This window comes from Cervus elaphus, chromosome 5 (genome assembly GCF_910594005.1).
Source record: "Cervus elaphus chromosome 5, mCerEla1.1, whole genome shotgun sequence".
Lineage (NCBI taxonomy): Eukaryota > Metazoa > Chordata > Mammalia > Artiodactyla > Cervidae > Cervus > Cervus elaphus.
Genome location: NC_057819.1, coordinates 12463617 through 12478809, shown reverse-complemented (window position 1 = coordinate 12478809; position 15193 = coordinate 12463617). Strand labels below are relative to the sequence as shown.

Genomic DNA, 15193 nt, shown 5'->3' with positions numbered 1-15193 from the left:
CTGCATGTGGGCTACTCTCTAGCAGCGGTGCATGGGGTTTCGTTGCGGCGGCTTCTCTTGCTGTGAGCACGGGCTCTAGGGCGCGCAGGCTCAGTAGTTGCGTCTCCCAGGCTCTAGAGCACAGGCTCAGTAGCTGTGGCACACAGGCTCAGTTGCCCTGTAGCATGTGGAATCTTCCCAGACCAGGGATCGAACCTATGACCCCTGCATTGGCAGTCGGACTCTCAACCACTGGACCACCAGGGAAGTCCAAACTGATGGTTCTTGAAGGCAGAGTTTGAACCCACACCTGGCCTGCAGACTCTGCCTGGACTATGAACCACCACCCTTCCTGCCTTCATGACCTTTACTTATGAGCTGCAGTCTCCAAATTTCATCATTCACTAGAGATTCTACTTTTGGGATTGGGTCCTGTTCGCTGCTGAAGAGCTCACAGGTTTGAATTAAAGAGTCTTTTGAAAGAAAAAAAAAGAGTCTTTTGATTAAATTGATGCCAGACCAAGAAGAAGAGGGGGTAGTTACAAAGAATCAGGGTGCTGTTTTAGGTTCGATGCAGCATCCTTGAAAATGCACTCCTGGAGGATACAGGAGGAAGGCTTTGAATGCAAGGCTGATGAACCTCTTTGGGTGATGGGAGCGGTTGTCCTGCACGTGGTACTTTGCTGAGATCTTCGCATGAACTTGGGATTGACTTGAGGTGGCCCCTGGGGAAGCTGGAGTCAGTGGCTGGTCCACTGCAGTCTCTCCCAGCAGCTGATACTTGCCAGCAGCGTGATGGTGGGTAACTCGCTTCAGCTTTCTGAGCCTCAGCCAGCTTTTCTGCAGAATGGGGACGACAATAGTGCTTTCACTGCAGGGTTGTTAGGAGATGAAATGAGATCATCCCGGTGAACCCGGGACTGTGAGATAGGTACAGGCATGTGAGAGCCTGGTACCTACAAGACCTCTATTGAAAGTGAGCTCACTGCCGTCCTGACTTTGGGAAATGCACACCATTGCAAGTAGTGCAGACATTAATGTGACTCGTTATTGACTTGTTTGATGGCAGTGGCGATCGAATGCTATGAAGGAGACGCACAAAGTGCTAACAGAAAGCAAAGTGGGAGACTTCCCTGGTGGCCCAGGGGTTGAGAATCCACACTTCCAATGCAGGGGACGTGAGTTCAATACCTGGTTGGGAAACTGAGATCCTGTATGCCACGGGGCAGCTGAGTCTGGGCACCACGCTAGAACTAAGATCAGACACAGCCAAATAAATAAATGTTTTTTGAAAGTTATTAAAAATAAAAACAGCAAAGTGGGTAATTGGACTAGAATAGGGCATCGGGGAAGAATTTCAGTTGAGGTCTGTGGAGAGTGGGTGTCAGATATGAGACTGGGGAGTCAAGTGGGTGTCTAGGCATAGAGAAGAGCATGTGTGCAGACCCTCAAAAAATGGGGAGCCCCCTCTCACTGGGGCAGTGGACATAAGACCAGCACGGTTTGCGCACAGAGCAGGGAAGAGTGATGGGAGAGAAGGCTGCTGAGGAAGGCAGGGACCAGCACAACGCCAGCCCTTGTGAGCCACTTTGAAGGGTTCAGATTTTATCTTAACACTGACGGGTGGCCTTTGCAGGAGTTTGAACCCATGAGGGATGTGATTCTGGCTTTGTTTTGAGGCAGTCCCTTTGCTGGGATTGAATTGATGCCAGGGATGGTTCATAGGCTATTGTAGGCTCCAAGGTGTGTGAGATGGCGATGGCTCAGACCGAGGAGTGTGGAGAAGAGCTGGAGATGTTCGAGGAGTCAGGACGTCGTGACTGGTTGCAGATAACAAGGTGAAGGATTGCCCCCTCTTTGACAGATGTGGACCCTGAGGCTCAGAGAGATGGAGTAACTGGTACAGAGTCACCCAGCGAGCAGGCAGCTCCACCCCCTGATTCATTCTGAGGTCTGTGCACTTGGGGTGCAGGGCTCATTTTACCTTTGCAGAAACCTCTGCCCCTCTTGCCTCCCTCCACCTCCAAAAGACAGCTCCTGGGGACAGAGAACATTCCAGCCAAGCTCCATCTGTCCTGCCTGCCTGCCTTGGAGACGACAAAAAGCAATTCATCATCAGCCTCCATTGTAAAGCGATAAGGAATCAGCCGAGGTTTCCTTCCAGTTTGGGACTCCCGTTAAGTGATAACTCCATGGGTGGCTTCTCCCCCACCCCGGCCCCTGCCTGCCCCACTATCTGACTTCCCCTCATTGTCTGTCTCCTTTCCAACCGGCCCAGGAGGCAGCCCCAGTGAAATGTCAAAGGACCAGGCCAGCCAGGGGGCCCCTTGTGTTTGGACCCAGCTGTCTCCAAACTATCTCTCCTGATGGGAGGAGCTAAAAAGCTGGGAAAGTGTTTTATCAACGCCACTCCATCACATCCAGTCCACCCGGGCCTGGGAGACCACTTGTCTGTCTTTCTGTCTCCTTCCCACCCTGACAGCCCTCCCCAATCACTGGAAACCAGAGGCGACCCAAATAAAGGTTTTAGCAAAGCCAGTTACTGCACTGGATACTGAGAGGGAAAGGGGAGAGGAACTGGGTACCGTAAAGGGCTTTGCATTTCCTCAGCCTCCTTGGTTTTTAGAGCGTTCCCATACCCTTTCCTTCACTGGAGTCTCCCTGTAGTCTTTGAGTCACAGGAGATGCCTTCCACCCCCTTGGCAAATAGGAGGCAAATAGAGGCATAAGAGCTTGGGGTAGATTCCCAAGGTTATGTGGCTGGTGAGTGGCCGATCCAGGCTGCAGTCATCAAGTAAATATTAACGGCACACTTACTTTGTACTGGGCAGTGTGCTGTATGCTGAAGATAAGGGGGGAGAGATGGCAAAGGTCTGTATTCCCAGGAAGCTTGTATTCTCACTGGGGGAGACTGATAGCAAGCAAGTCAGTACATCCCATGGTTTTGGATAGTGGCTCACTGAGATTCGAACTGAAGTCTTTTGATTCCCAATCTTCCCACAGTACCATCCAAGTTCTTTGTACTTTAAGGTTAAGAGCTAACAACGTGTGGACAAACTCATACACACCAGTCCACCCATTCATCCAAACATCTATCCATCTGTCTGTCCATCCATCCATCTATTCCTCCACCCACCCATCCATTCATCCATCTGTCCTTTCATATATCTATCTGTCCATCCATCTATCCATTCATCTGTCCATCCATCCATCCACCCATCCATCTATTCATCCATCCACCCATCCATCTGTTTATCCATCCACCCATCCATTCATCCATCTGTCCTTCCATGTATCTATCTGTCCATCCATCTATCCATTCATCTGTCCACCCATCCATCAACCCATCTGTCTATTCCTCCATCCACCCATCTATTCATCCATCTGTCCTTGCATCTATCTATCTGTCCATCCATCTGTCCATCAACCCATCCACCCATCCATCCAGAGGATCAAGGTTACAACCTTTTCATAGTCTCTGAACACAGTGGGTTTCCTGAAGGCTGAAGGGCTGGGGCCGTCTATCAGAAAGAGCACTGTTCAGAGTCATAAGGCCTGAATTAGAGTTCTACTTCTGACTTGGCAAAGGTCACTCAGTTAAGGAGTGGCATTTTATCTCTCTGCCTCCAGTGTCTTTATCTGTGAAGACTCTCCCACAATCTTTCATCTGAATGAACTCCATCAGCAAGGGAAGTGACCCGTTTGGCAGTGATGACAATGTTTGCTCAATGGGATCAGAGATTTGAAATTAGCTCTGTGAGTTTCCTAGCTCTGGAGTTCACCCAAGTACCTTCCAGTATTGGACAACCTTCACAGAGCCATCTATCCAGTCTTCCGAGAGGGGAAAGAGAGTAGAATTGTATTACTTGGGCAGATAAGATTTGAATACTTAGCTTAAGTACAAGGAAAATAGAAACTAGACTGCTTTATTATTATCTCAATTCTTTCACATGAAATTTATGTATCATCCCCATGTATAATGGGTTTCCTCCACCACTCAGTGGTAAAGAATCTGCCTTTGATGCAGGAGCCACAGGAGACTCAGGTTTGATCCCTGGGTTGGGAAGATCCCTTAGAGAAGGGAATAGCAACCCACTCCAGTATTCTTGCCTAGAGAATCCCACGGACAAAAGAGCCTGGTGGGCTACAGTCCATGAGGTCTCAAAGAGTTGGACACGACTGAAGTGACTTAGAACATTAGCACCCCATGTATAATACAAACAAGAATTGAGATTGGAATGGTATAGGGGTTTGCCCAAGGTCATGTAGCCAGTGAGTCAAGAGATGTAACTCAGTGCCCTAAAATCTATATCCTGGATTCATCATTAAAGCCATTTTATCCAGAATCAACAACATCCGGAAACACACCAGACACTAGGGTTTTTTACAGTGTGGCGTGGTGATTGGTGGTCAGAATCAGGAAGAGCTTTACTGTTATCCAAGGAACTCAGCTGGGTTTTGGACATTTGAAGTATAATTGACCACCCGTATGCAGCTTTCTAAAATCGAGCTGTGGACTCATCTCATCAAGGACTTGACCTTTGACTGAAGCCCATTCCCCCAACTGTGGAAGATAAGCAGGACTCAGCTGGGACAGATGTGTTTGCTGTTGATCAGTTATCAGGCTCCCAATAAAAAGATAGAAACCAAACCATCACGAAAATAAACACAGAGATTACATCCCAAGCACTTACCATGACCAGCATGAAGTTTTGATCCTGGCTTTGGAGTTTCTTTACAGTGTGATGAGGACCAAGAGAAGCTGGAGATGCTTAAGTCCTGTTTCCATCAATAATCCAGCATCAAGGTTTTCTTAGGACTCTGCATCAGATCTTTGGAGTATTAAGCCTTGGAATGTGTAATTTTACGATTTTCCAAAATGTGGCTCTGGCCTTTTTCATATTATCCTTCCTTTTTTTCTACTTGTAACCAATCTGGAAGGGGATCAGAAACTTGGGACTGGTTAGTTTGCCTTTTTTTTTTCTCTTGCCAAGGGTACCCTGCAGCTGTACTTTCTATTATTGAAAAGGGGAACGCCCTGGTTAAATGGAAAACCGAAAGGTTATGATTCCAGCAACAATGGAAACATTCAGATTTATGGATCTGAGGGGTGGAGGGAAGGAAGAATGGAGGGAAAGAATCGAAGGAGGAGGTGGCCAGGACAAAAAAATAAATAAGTGGAGTGTAGCAGTGTCCTTAAGATGCCCCAAAATGCTAGGTTGAAAAGTGAAAAATATGGACCCTTGCTCATCTGGATGTCTTCAAACATCTGGATGGTTGGCATCATGTAGCTATAACACCTGGAATAATGATGATTTCATTTTTCAATTTTTGGGGACCAATGTTTGAGTATCCTATGGGTCCCAGATGTGTCCCAGAAAGAATTTAGCTGAAAATAAGTGCTTGCTATTGATGGGTGCAACCTAGAGGTGAAGATACATGTTTGGGGGGAGATTTTGGACGTACCTGGCGTATCACCTGGAGAATGATGAGAGTGGAGGTGTTGGGTGGAACCCACATCTAAGCCACCCTACTTGGCATGGGCTGTTGGTTTATAGTACAGTGCTAAGCCGTAGGACTTACTGTGAGGAGAAGACGGACTTGAAGCTTTACCTCTAAGGACTACCTGCTCATCACAGTGTCAGCCTCCTGCTCTCACAGGTCCTGCCCTCGTTCCCTTGCCCCTGGACGGGGGAGGATGGAGAGGGGCCGAGGATGTGCTCTGAGCAGGACCATAGCAGTTGACCAGCACCTGGTAGGGGCTTGGTCGGGGCTCAGTCGGTATTTGTGGGGTGGCTGAGTGAGTGGCATTGGCTAGTAGAAATCCAGAGAGCTGGAGGCAAGGTGAATTAGTCATGTCTTCGATCCCAGCCTCCACTCCTTCCCAGCTGTAATGGCCTTGAGTAGGTCACTCCTCTGAGCTTCAGTTTCTGCCTCTAAGAGATGAGAATGAGAATAGCCGCCTTGAGGAATAATGGTGAGATTAGAGTTAGGCCCCTTAGTAGGTACTCAATAAATTCTAGCTCTTATTTCCTTCCTTATTTGGTCCTGTGTCCTGCCATCAACCATCACTGTGGTCACAGATGTGGGAGTGTCCCAGGGTTTCATTTTTCTTCACACCCCAAACATGGCATAGTTCCTTTTTTAATATAGACTTTTTTTTTTTTAAAGAGACCTGTATGTCCTTTTATTATAAAGAAGTTTAGGCACGAAAGATAGAGTGGTTTACCCACACCATACCACCATTTGACAGCACAGCTGGGAAAAGACTCTGTTTTCTAAGTCTAGTTCTCAATTATTATCGGCGTATTTCTTAGTGTTGTTCATTAGAAAGAGATCGGAAGTGAGGAAAGAAAAATCTCCAGCTTGGGGAGTAAAATCCCAGCCAAGGAATGAATCCGTGTGAGGTTTACGCCTGGGTAGAAACTCCCTAGGACTGCTTCCCCTGAAGGAAACACCTGGAGGTGTGTTATTATGGATGAGGTCTGCTGGGACACAGGTGGTGTTACCCTGGCAACACGAGCTGCCCTGGGTGATAGATGCAGGAGATTTCCATGCTCGATATTATTACGCCTGAGCTGCCCAGTGAGGTAAGTATTGCTGACTCTGATTCAAAGGTGATAAAAAGGAGTCCCAGAGATGGCAGATACCTTGCTAGTGTCCCACCAATATTAAGTAAAAGGGCCAGAGTCAGGCATGTCTAGGTTTCTTAACTGAGGTCTGCATTTTAGGGGGTCTTTGGGCCCCTTGAAGTTGTCCGCATCGCTTTTGTCTATACCTACAGTTCTCAAAATGTTGTGTTTTTTCCTAGAAGAGAGACCAGCACTTTTGTTAGAACCCAAAGGGGTCAGTGACCCCAAAGTGGGTAAGGAAGACCCTCTTTCAGCACAGAACTCTCTCTCCATTGCTCTGTATTAGGGATTAATTAGTGCCCACAGGAAGGAAGTGACTTGCTCAGTGAGGAAATGGTGACATACTAATTGGTACCAACTCCACAGATCCTCACTGGGTCCTTGTTCACATGAGATGTCAGGAAGGGATTTGGGGATTCATTTCCATTTCCATCCATGTATCCATCTGTCCACGCACTGTTCCATCCGTTGCAGAAGTATTTGCTGCATGTCTTACGGTCTAGCATGGATTGAAGAGCAGGGATTTTATCACGCGATTCCTCGGATTCTAATCCCAGCTGCACTGTTTATCAGCCACAGAGGACCACGGGCAAGTTTCTTTTGTCGTTGTCATTGTTGAGTCTCTCAGTCATGTCTGACTCTTGGCGACTCCGTGGACTGCAGCACGCCAGGCTCCCCTGTCCTTTGCTATCTCCCGGAGTTTGCGCAGGTTCATGTGCATTGAGTCGGTGATGCCATCCGACCATCTCATCTTCTGTCGTCCCCTTCTCCTTCTAGTTACTTTATGATGTCGTGTTAGTTTCTACCGTACAGCGGGATGAATCGGCCGTACATACACACATACCCCTCCTTTCTGGGCTTCCCATACTATCTCGGCCTCTGTGTGTCTCCTTCGTCTCATCTGTAAGATGAGGATACTAAGAGAACCCGCCTCGTGAGTTTGTTGAGATTAAATGGGTGACCTCATGGAGAGTACTCAGAACAGTGACAGGCAGTAAGCACTGTATGTGTTTTTATTGCTATGGTTGATGCTGTTGTTATTGTTGTTACCAGGTATATGTCCCCAATTCTGGAAAGATAGTGATGGCTTTTCCAGACCATGTGTTGCCTTCATAAAATTTACATGCTGGGGAGGAGGGAAGAGAATAATAATAATTGTCATTTATTGAGCGTTTCCTTGTACCAAGCTCTGGACTAAGTTCTTAACCTATATTTTCCCATTTCATTTAGTGCTTCCCTTTCTAGAAAGTGCCATTATGACTCTTTCCATTTTACAGGTGAAGAAGCTGAGCTCAATTTCCCCACCTTCTAGAATTTATACAAAGCATCTTCTCTAACAATTGCGTTAATGTTCTACTGAGGGAATACACTAAAATTGATTTTTTAAAAAAGAAACTGGGCTCGGAAAGGTCAAGCTGTTTGCTTAGGGCTCTGTGGCCCAAAGTGTTAGCCGTGACAGGCCACCCCCTTTATGATTGGAACGGAGGTTGGAGCTAACCATCTTTCAGACTTAATCCTTCCATCCTGGGGCCAAATGGCTATCTCAGCCTTGAGCTGTGGGGTGGCTGGTCCCTGGCCTCATGGGTGTCTGTCCTCCTGTCTTCCCGCAGATGAAGAATGTTCCAGCACAGACCATCCCTATAAGAAGCCCTACATGGAGACATCGCCTAGCGAGGAGGACCCCTTCTACCGCTCCGGCTACCCCCAGCAGCAGGGCCTGGGTGCCTCCTACCGGACAGAGTCAGCCCAGCGGCAGGCCTGCATGTACGCCAGCTCCGCGCCCCCCAGCGAGCCCGTGCCCAGCCTGGAGGACATTAGCTGCAACGCCTGGCCCAGCATGTCCTCGTATAGCAGCTGCACGGTCACCGCCGTTCAGCCCATGGACAGGCTGCCCTATCAGCACTTCTCCGCCCACTTCACCTCGGGGCCCCTGGTCCCCCGGCTGGCCGGCATGGCCAACCACGGCTCCCCGCAGCTTGGAGAGGGAATGTTCCAACACCAGACCTCCGTGGCCCACCAGCCTGTGGTCAGGCAGTGCGGGCCTCAGACTGGCCTCCAGTCCCCGGGCAGCCTCCAGGCGTCGGAGTTTCTGTACGCTCACGGTGTACCAAGGACCCTGTCCCCGCATCAGTATCACTCGGCCGTGCACGGAGTCGGCATGGTTCCAGAGTGGAATGACAACAGCTAAGGCCAGGCCTGCTCCTCTGCTGCCGTTTTCCAGAGGGAGGGGAGAGAGGGAGGGAGAGAGAGACGGCCACAGGGAGAACCCCACGGACGGAATGTCTCATTTCACCGCGCGTTCACGTCTGCACTTGAGAACTGCCCCTGCCCCCACACCCTCCCCCCCGACACTGATGTAATCAGTCGCTTGAAACCACAATTCAAAAAATGTGACTTTGTTTTGTCTCAAAACTAAAAAACAACAAGAAGAGATGAGTCCCCGCCGCCCCACCTCCCACCCCGCACTCCTCCACGACCACTGCCTTCCTCGACCGGCCACAATCACACCACCTCTAGGACGCCCTCTCTGATTTCTTCTTTTGGTCTCCAGAAAGTCCTGCCTCCTGGAGTGTTTGATCCTCATGCGTAGTTGGAGTCCTTCCCTGTCTTGGTGTTAATGTTGACGTTGTTATATAATAAATAATAATATATTTTTTCTTTCAATTTTCTTAATGGGACCCAGTCCCTTATTCTGGGGGAGGTCTGAGACAAGTATGTTTCAAGATGTGTACTTGTGGGGTTCCCCTCAAATACTCCTCCAACCCCCCAAACCTAAATTGGCCACCCTCCCTCTTGACTAAGAAATTACCTACCTCTGCCAGGGATGTTTCTGTCAAGCTTCCTGCCTCCCAGCTTCTCTCCGATCTTGGCCTCCCTTCCCCATCCTCATGGAGCCCAGGTTCACCTCCTACCCACCAGTGGGGTCAGGATAACGCCGGACTCCATCTGGCGTCCTATCTCGCTCGGCCCTCCCGTCTCCCCGGCTTCCCGCCCACTGAAACGTGGCCTATACCTTCCCAACCGGAAATCTCGCTTTGAAAAACTTAAAAAGCCCCGGTTTACGTGCGGGCAGAACTGTGATAAGCAAGGCTCAAGCTCTGTGCTGACAAGCGTTGTGAAAAAGCCAAAATAAATATTCGTCCTGATAACCAAAAAAAAAAAAAAGCCAGCCCCCAGCTTCCAAACCTCCATCACCGCCACCGATGACCCAAACTGGATGCAAAACCAACACCACCATCCCTAAAGAAGCAGCCAGACTTAACTCACCGAGGAGCATTCTCCAAAGGCATCACACCAGCACCAAATGCAGACCCTAAACTGTGGTTACTGAAAGCAGAAAATGGTTATTAAAAAAAAGTGTGTAAGTAAAACATTATTGCAGGGTTCTTCAGATGTAATATTTTACTGGTACTATTTATTTATAAAGAGGAGTTCTAATTAAGTAATAGCCTGAAATGGAATCCAGCATGGGAGCTGGCCAAAAGCTTTTAATTTTATTGATACTCAAAACCAAGTTTGCATTTTTTCTTCCCTTTCAAATGTGCTTTGCTTTCATGATTAAAAAAAGTTATTGTTTTTTTTTTTAAAACTGACCCTAATAAAGAGAACAGGGTAATATGTGAGACTGCGTATGTTCAAGTACGTAAGAGTGTGTGAGTCTGTTTGTCATGTGAGTGTCTTTCTGCGATTATGTCTTTTTATGTTGCTAAGGGCGGGGTGGGGTGAGAATTAAGTACTCATTTCGTATATTTGTGTGCCAGTTAATGCCTAATAAATACCATGTGCTTTAAAAAGTACAAGGGACTTGAACACCCATTTTTTTTCCCCCTGTGTTCTTTCAATGGACTGAATTGAGAGGAAATTCAGTGGAGGAAACAGAAGGAGAAGTTGTCTGGCAGGTGAATTTTTCGCCCCATCTGCTTTCTCCAGCTGTTCTCAGGGGTGTTTGGAATCCTGTATTCAAGTGTGATGGAGCTGAATGTGTTTATCCACTGACTTAGACTTCTGGAATGGAGATATTTGTTTTAATTGAATTTGAGTCAGCACTGGAAAAGAAAAATCAGGAATCCCAACTAACCAAAAAAAAAAAAAAAGAGATATTGGCCATACCTAATACTTAATACTTAATTTTCTGAAAGATTTCTTTGAGTTAATTTACTGCAATGAATAGTTTTGGAGGTCCCCAATACAGGTAACTTTCTGAACTTTCTGTGGATATTTACTCAAAGCCCATAAATTTAGGATGTATGAGTTTGTCCTGACACTTATAGGGCAAAACAGAGCAGCAAACCAGTAACGAGATTAGTGCCGCCATTTTTTTTCTATTTTTATAATTTTGGTGCCCATACCTTTTAAATGATCTAGAACCATCAAATATGTCACATTGCCTTAAAACAGGAACAACTGGCTTGTTGATTCCAAATTATTCATTTAATCGGGTCTCCCTGGACCTTTCCTAGCAGAGAACTCCCAAGAAGTGTGAATTAATTATAAAGAGATGACAATTCAGCTTCTTTCAAGTATGATGGAGAAACTAGGTCAATGGCCTTCCTGTCCCCACAGAGAATGAATGAGTTAAGTTTCACTGGAGAAGTTCTGACTGTACTCTAAGTAGATATTTACTCTCATGAGTTAATAAAGGGGGCTTGAAAAACTTACCTTCCCAACTAATTAACCAACTACACAAGATAAGCAGTCTTAGTCCTTCTCAAGGGTATCACAAGAATACTGAGTTAATGCTCCTATCTCCAGCACTCAAACAGTTGCTTCTTTGGAGAATCATTAAAAATATGTCCAAGCTTCATAAATCAAAAAAGGGACACTGTCCTTCCATAACAGAAGCCAACTGACTTCTTCGGGTTCCAAAGAGTGGTAATAAAGGATCTTTATACTAAATTGGTAGGTTTAAGGATGTCATATCCAAAGATTCATGTAGTCTTATCATTGTTTAGATGTCAAGACACAACACTGGGGACGTCCCTTGTGGTCCAGGGGTTAAGACTTTGCCTTCCAAGGCAGGGGATGTGGGCTTGATCCTTCGTAGAGGCACTAAGATCCCACATGCCTCATGGCCAAAAAACCAAAGCATAAAGCAGAAGCAGTACTGTAACAAATTCAATAAAGACTTTTAAAATGGTCCACATCAAGAAAAATCTTTAAAAATTAAAAAAGACACAACACAAATTATTATATTTCTGTAGTATCTTTATTGGATGCTTGCTCTGGACTGGACAAGGGATAAGTACTGAGGACATGGCGATGAACAAGGTGATAGAGGTTGTGTCATCCTGGAGTTTATGGTTTACTAAGAGAAACAGCCCTTAGGTAATTGTCTTCTTAATTAGTAATTACAAAGGCAGGGAAAACTATGAAAGCAGTGTGCATAATATCATAAAGAAATAAAACATGGAGTCCTAACCTGGTTTTTGAGCCCTGAATTAGCCAAGTTGAATTAGCCAAGTGAAAAGCTGGGAAGGAAACCCTTCAGGCAGTGGGAACAGCTTGTGCAAAGGTCCTGAGGCAGAAATGGGGATAGAGGAATGAGCTACATGTTCATGAATGGATAGTAATCACCGAGTCTACATTTATTCATTTGTTTAACAAGCATGTGTTGGAGTCCCAGCCTGTGTGATAGATACTCTTACCTGTTGAGGACCTACTGATGGTGTTAAGGTCTTTTCCAGTTTCTCACCACAACTGCAGACGACAGACAGGTTTCATGAGCTGGTGGGCTTCTTTGTGCTTGGGAGAGGAACATTACAGCATCCTTCTGGCTTCCTTGTCTGACACGAGCGCTCAAATGTGGGACTTAAAATTATGAGGCAGAGGAGCACCAGAGCCATCAGAGACCATTAGTATTACCACTAGTATGAGCCCGGAGAGGTTGGGAACACTCACAACAGCACACAGCTGGTGTGGGTGGCAGAGCTCAGCTTGGAACCTAAGTCTGTCCAAGCCTTGGCTTCCTCGGTCACGAAAAGGACCTCTTTTACCTGCTTCAAAGGACTGTTGTGAGGTTTGTGATAATTATCTCTGGACATGTCCATTAAGTCCCTATCTCAGTACATGCTTAATAAAGAAAGACTTTGACGCATGAAATGCAAGTTACATGTAACTTTTTATTCATTGACTTAGCAAATGCATATTTTAATAATAATTATAACAATACAGGAAATTCCCTGATGGTCCAGCAGTTAGGACATGGAGCTTTCACTGCTGAGGGGCTGTGTTCAACCCCTGGTCAGGGAACTAAGATCCCACAAATCACCTGCCATGGCCAAATAATAATAATAATAATAATGTTGCTAATGAGAAAATAAGAAATTTCATAAACTCCTGGCTGGAATGAAGATAGATAAACCATTTGGGAGGAGAGTTTAGCAAAACAGATCAAAAGCCTTAAAAATGTACTAATCATTTAACTGGACAACTCTGCTTTAAGGAATTGGTCCTAAGGTCATAATCTGGGTGTGCTCAAATATTTGTTTTCTGGGATGTTCATTATGATTTTTTTAATCATACAAAACTGGAGACAACTGGAGTTGGGGTAAATAAATTAATGTCCAAGCAGACAGTGCAATACCAGTTTGCCATTAAGAAATACATCTATGAAGACAATTTGAAGGAGAGGCTCAAGATCCATTGTGAGTGAAAGAGTGGGTCACAAGTAGCATGCCTACCAGCATCTCAATTTTATTAAATACATCTGCATTCATTCATGCTCAGAGGAGTAAAACCAGGACATAGAATGCAATAACAGTGGTGAGAACTGTGGGTACTGATGAGAATTGTGAGTGTTTAAAGTTTCTCTGTGTATTTGGATATTTTCTATTTTTTGAGATGAAGATGAATTCTCTTTATAATTAGGAGTAGAATTAGTGAAACAAAATCACATTTATTTTTTGGTCATTGACCAGATGGAATTTATGAGGAAGGTGAGGCACCAGTGTCTGATTCGAGGATAAAGAGACGGAGATTCTATAAGGGGTGACAGTAGATGATGGCAGAGCTGGGTACCAGTCCGAGGCGGCCGCCTGCTGAGTGTGGAATGTTCTCCTCGGCAGAAACAAGGAGGCATCTGGATATTTCTCTGGCTCCGTTTTTTGGGATTGATTTTTGGAGGCTTGGTGCTCTTATTGGCTCAAACTATTGTCCCGAGAGAACTGTTCTCTTGTTAACAAATACACACAAGCACATACACACAGAGACACAAGCACACACACGTGTACACACATATACAGACAGACACAAGCACAAGTATACATGTATACACACACATGCACACACAATATACACATATACAGAGACACAAGCACATGCACATAAGACAAAAACACATATACACAAGCACACACATACATACATACACACATGTGCACACACACATACACATACACATAAGCACACAAACTAAACCACTAAAGAAGTCCCTTATCTATTTATTTTTAATTGAATTTGATTTACAATGTTGTGCTGGTTTCAGGTATATAGCAACATGATTCAGTTTATGTATATTTGTTCTTTCAGATTCTTTTCCAGGAAAGCCCCATTTCTAATCCTGAGGTTTAGGTCCTGGAAATATCAGATGTTCATACTCTACTGATCTTTAGAGAAGAGGAAACCAAGGTCTGGTATCTCCAGGGTGGAGGCAGTGACTTGCCCAAGGCCAAGAGGCTACTTAATGGCAGGGATGGGGCCAACACCCAGATAAATTGCATTCGTCTTAGATTCCTTGTGTGATGGGTATTTGGTATTTTGTGACCTCCCTGCATCCGTTCTTCTTTCTTTTGGAGATTGCACCTTGAATCTTTGGGAGCGTTTATATCATTTGCATTGTGTGTCGTCTTGGTGGGCACAGCAGTGGCTGGGTCAGTGCCCAGCCCTGCCTCCTGGGCCCATCCTCTGGGTCACTTGCAGACTGGATGGATGGTCTAGCTTCCTGCATCTCAGTCTCTCTGCCTTTGACGTCTTTCTCTAGCCTTAGGCACGTGCTTGGTCAGGGAATCAAGTAATGAGGGACAAGAGGACTGCCCTGTAAATAGCTCAGCTTTCTGTCCCTTTGATGGGACCACTTTGAGTTTGTTTTACAGTCTCTCACGGGATCCCTCGGGGGACTGAGTCCCACTTGCTCACAGAGGTGACCTGCTTGCTGTTGTTTAGCCGCTCAGCCGTGTCTGACTCTTTGTGACCCCATGGACTGTGGCCCACGAGGCTCTTCTGCCCATGGGATTTTCCAGGCAAGAATACTGGAATGGGTTGCCGTTTCCTTCTGCAGGAGATCTTCCCGACCCAGGGATTAAGCCCAGGTCTCCTGCCTCTCTTGCACTAGCAGGTGAATTCTTTATCACTGTACCACCCGGGAAGCTCGACCTGCTTGTTACCACACCCTTCACTGGTTTCTTGCCCTTCCTTATCTCGAGTCTCCCTCCACTCACGTAGACCACTGCACCCAAATCCTTGTTGTAGGGTCTTCTTGGAGGGAACCTGCACTAGGAGAGTAACACTGTTAATCTAGAGCTTTCCTCTTCTTAGACAAGAGGTGGGGAGCACGCGACCCAAAAAAAGGCTTATTGCATCTCTTT

At 46.1% G+C, this 15193-nt stretch overlaps 1 protein-coding gene across 6 annotated transcripts in view; it reads left to right on the top strand.

Moving 5' to 3' along the window:
- TBX5 (T-box transcription factor 5) overlaps nucleotides 1-10398 on the top strand; it is a 53039-nt gene extending 42641 nt beyond the window's left edge. For all 6 annotated transcript variants that reach the window (XM_043901732.1, XM_043901729.1, XM_043901727.1 and 3 more), the window contains exon 9: nucleotides 8222-10398. In XM_043901732.1, the coding sequence (XP_043757667.1) occupies nucleotides 8222-8799 (578 nt within the window). In that variant the 3' untranslated portion in view covers nucleotides 8800-10398. The remainder of the gene's footprint in view (nucleotides 1-8221) is intronic.
- Nucleotides 10399-15193: the final 4795 nt, after the last annotated feature.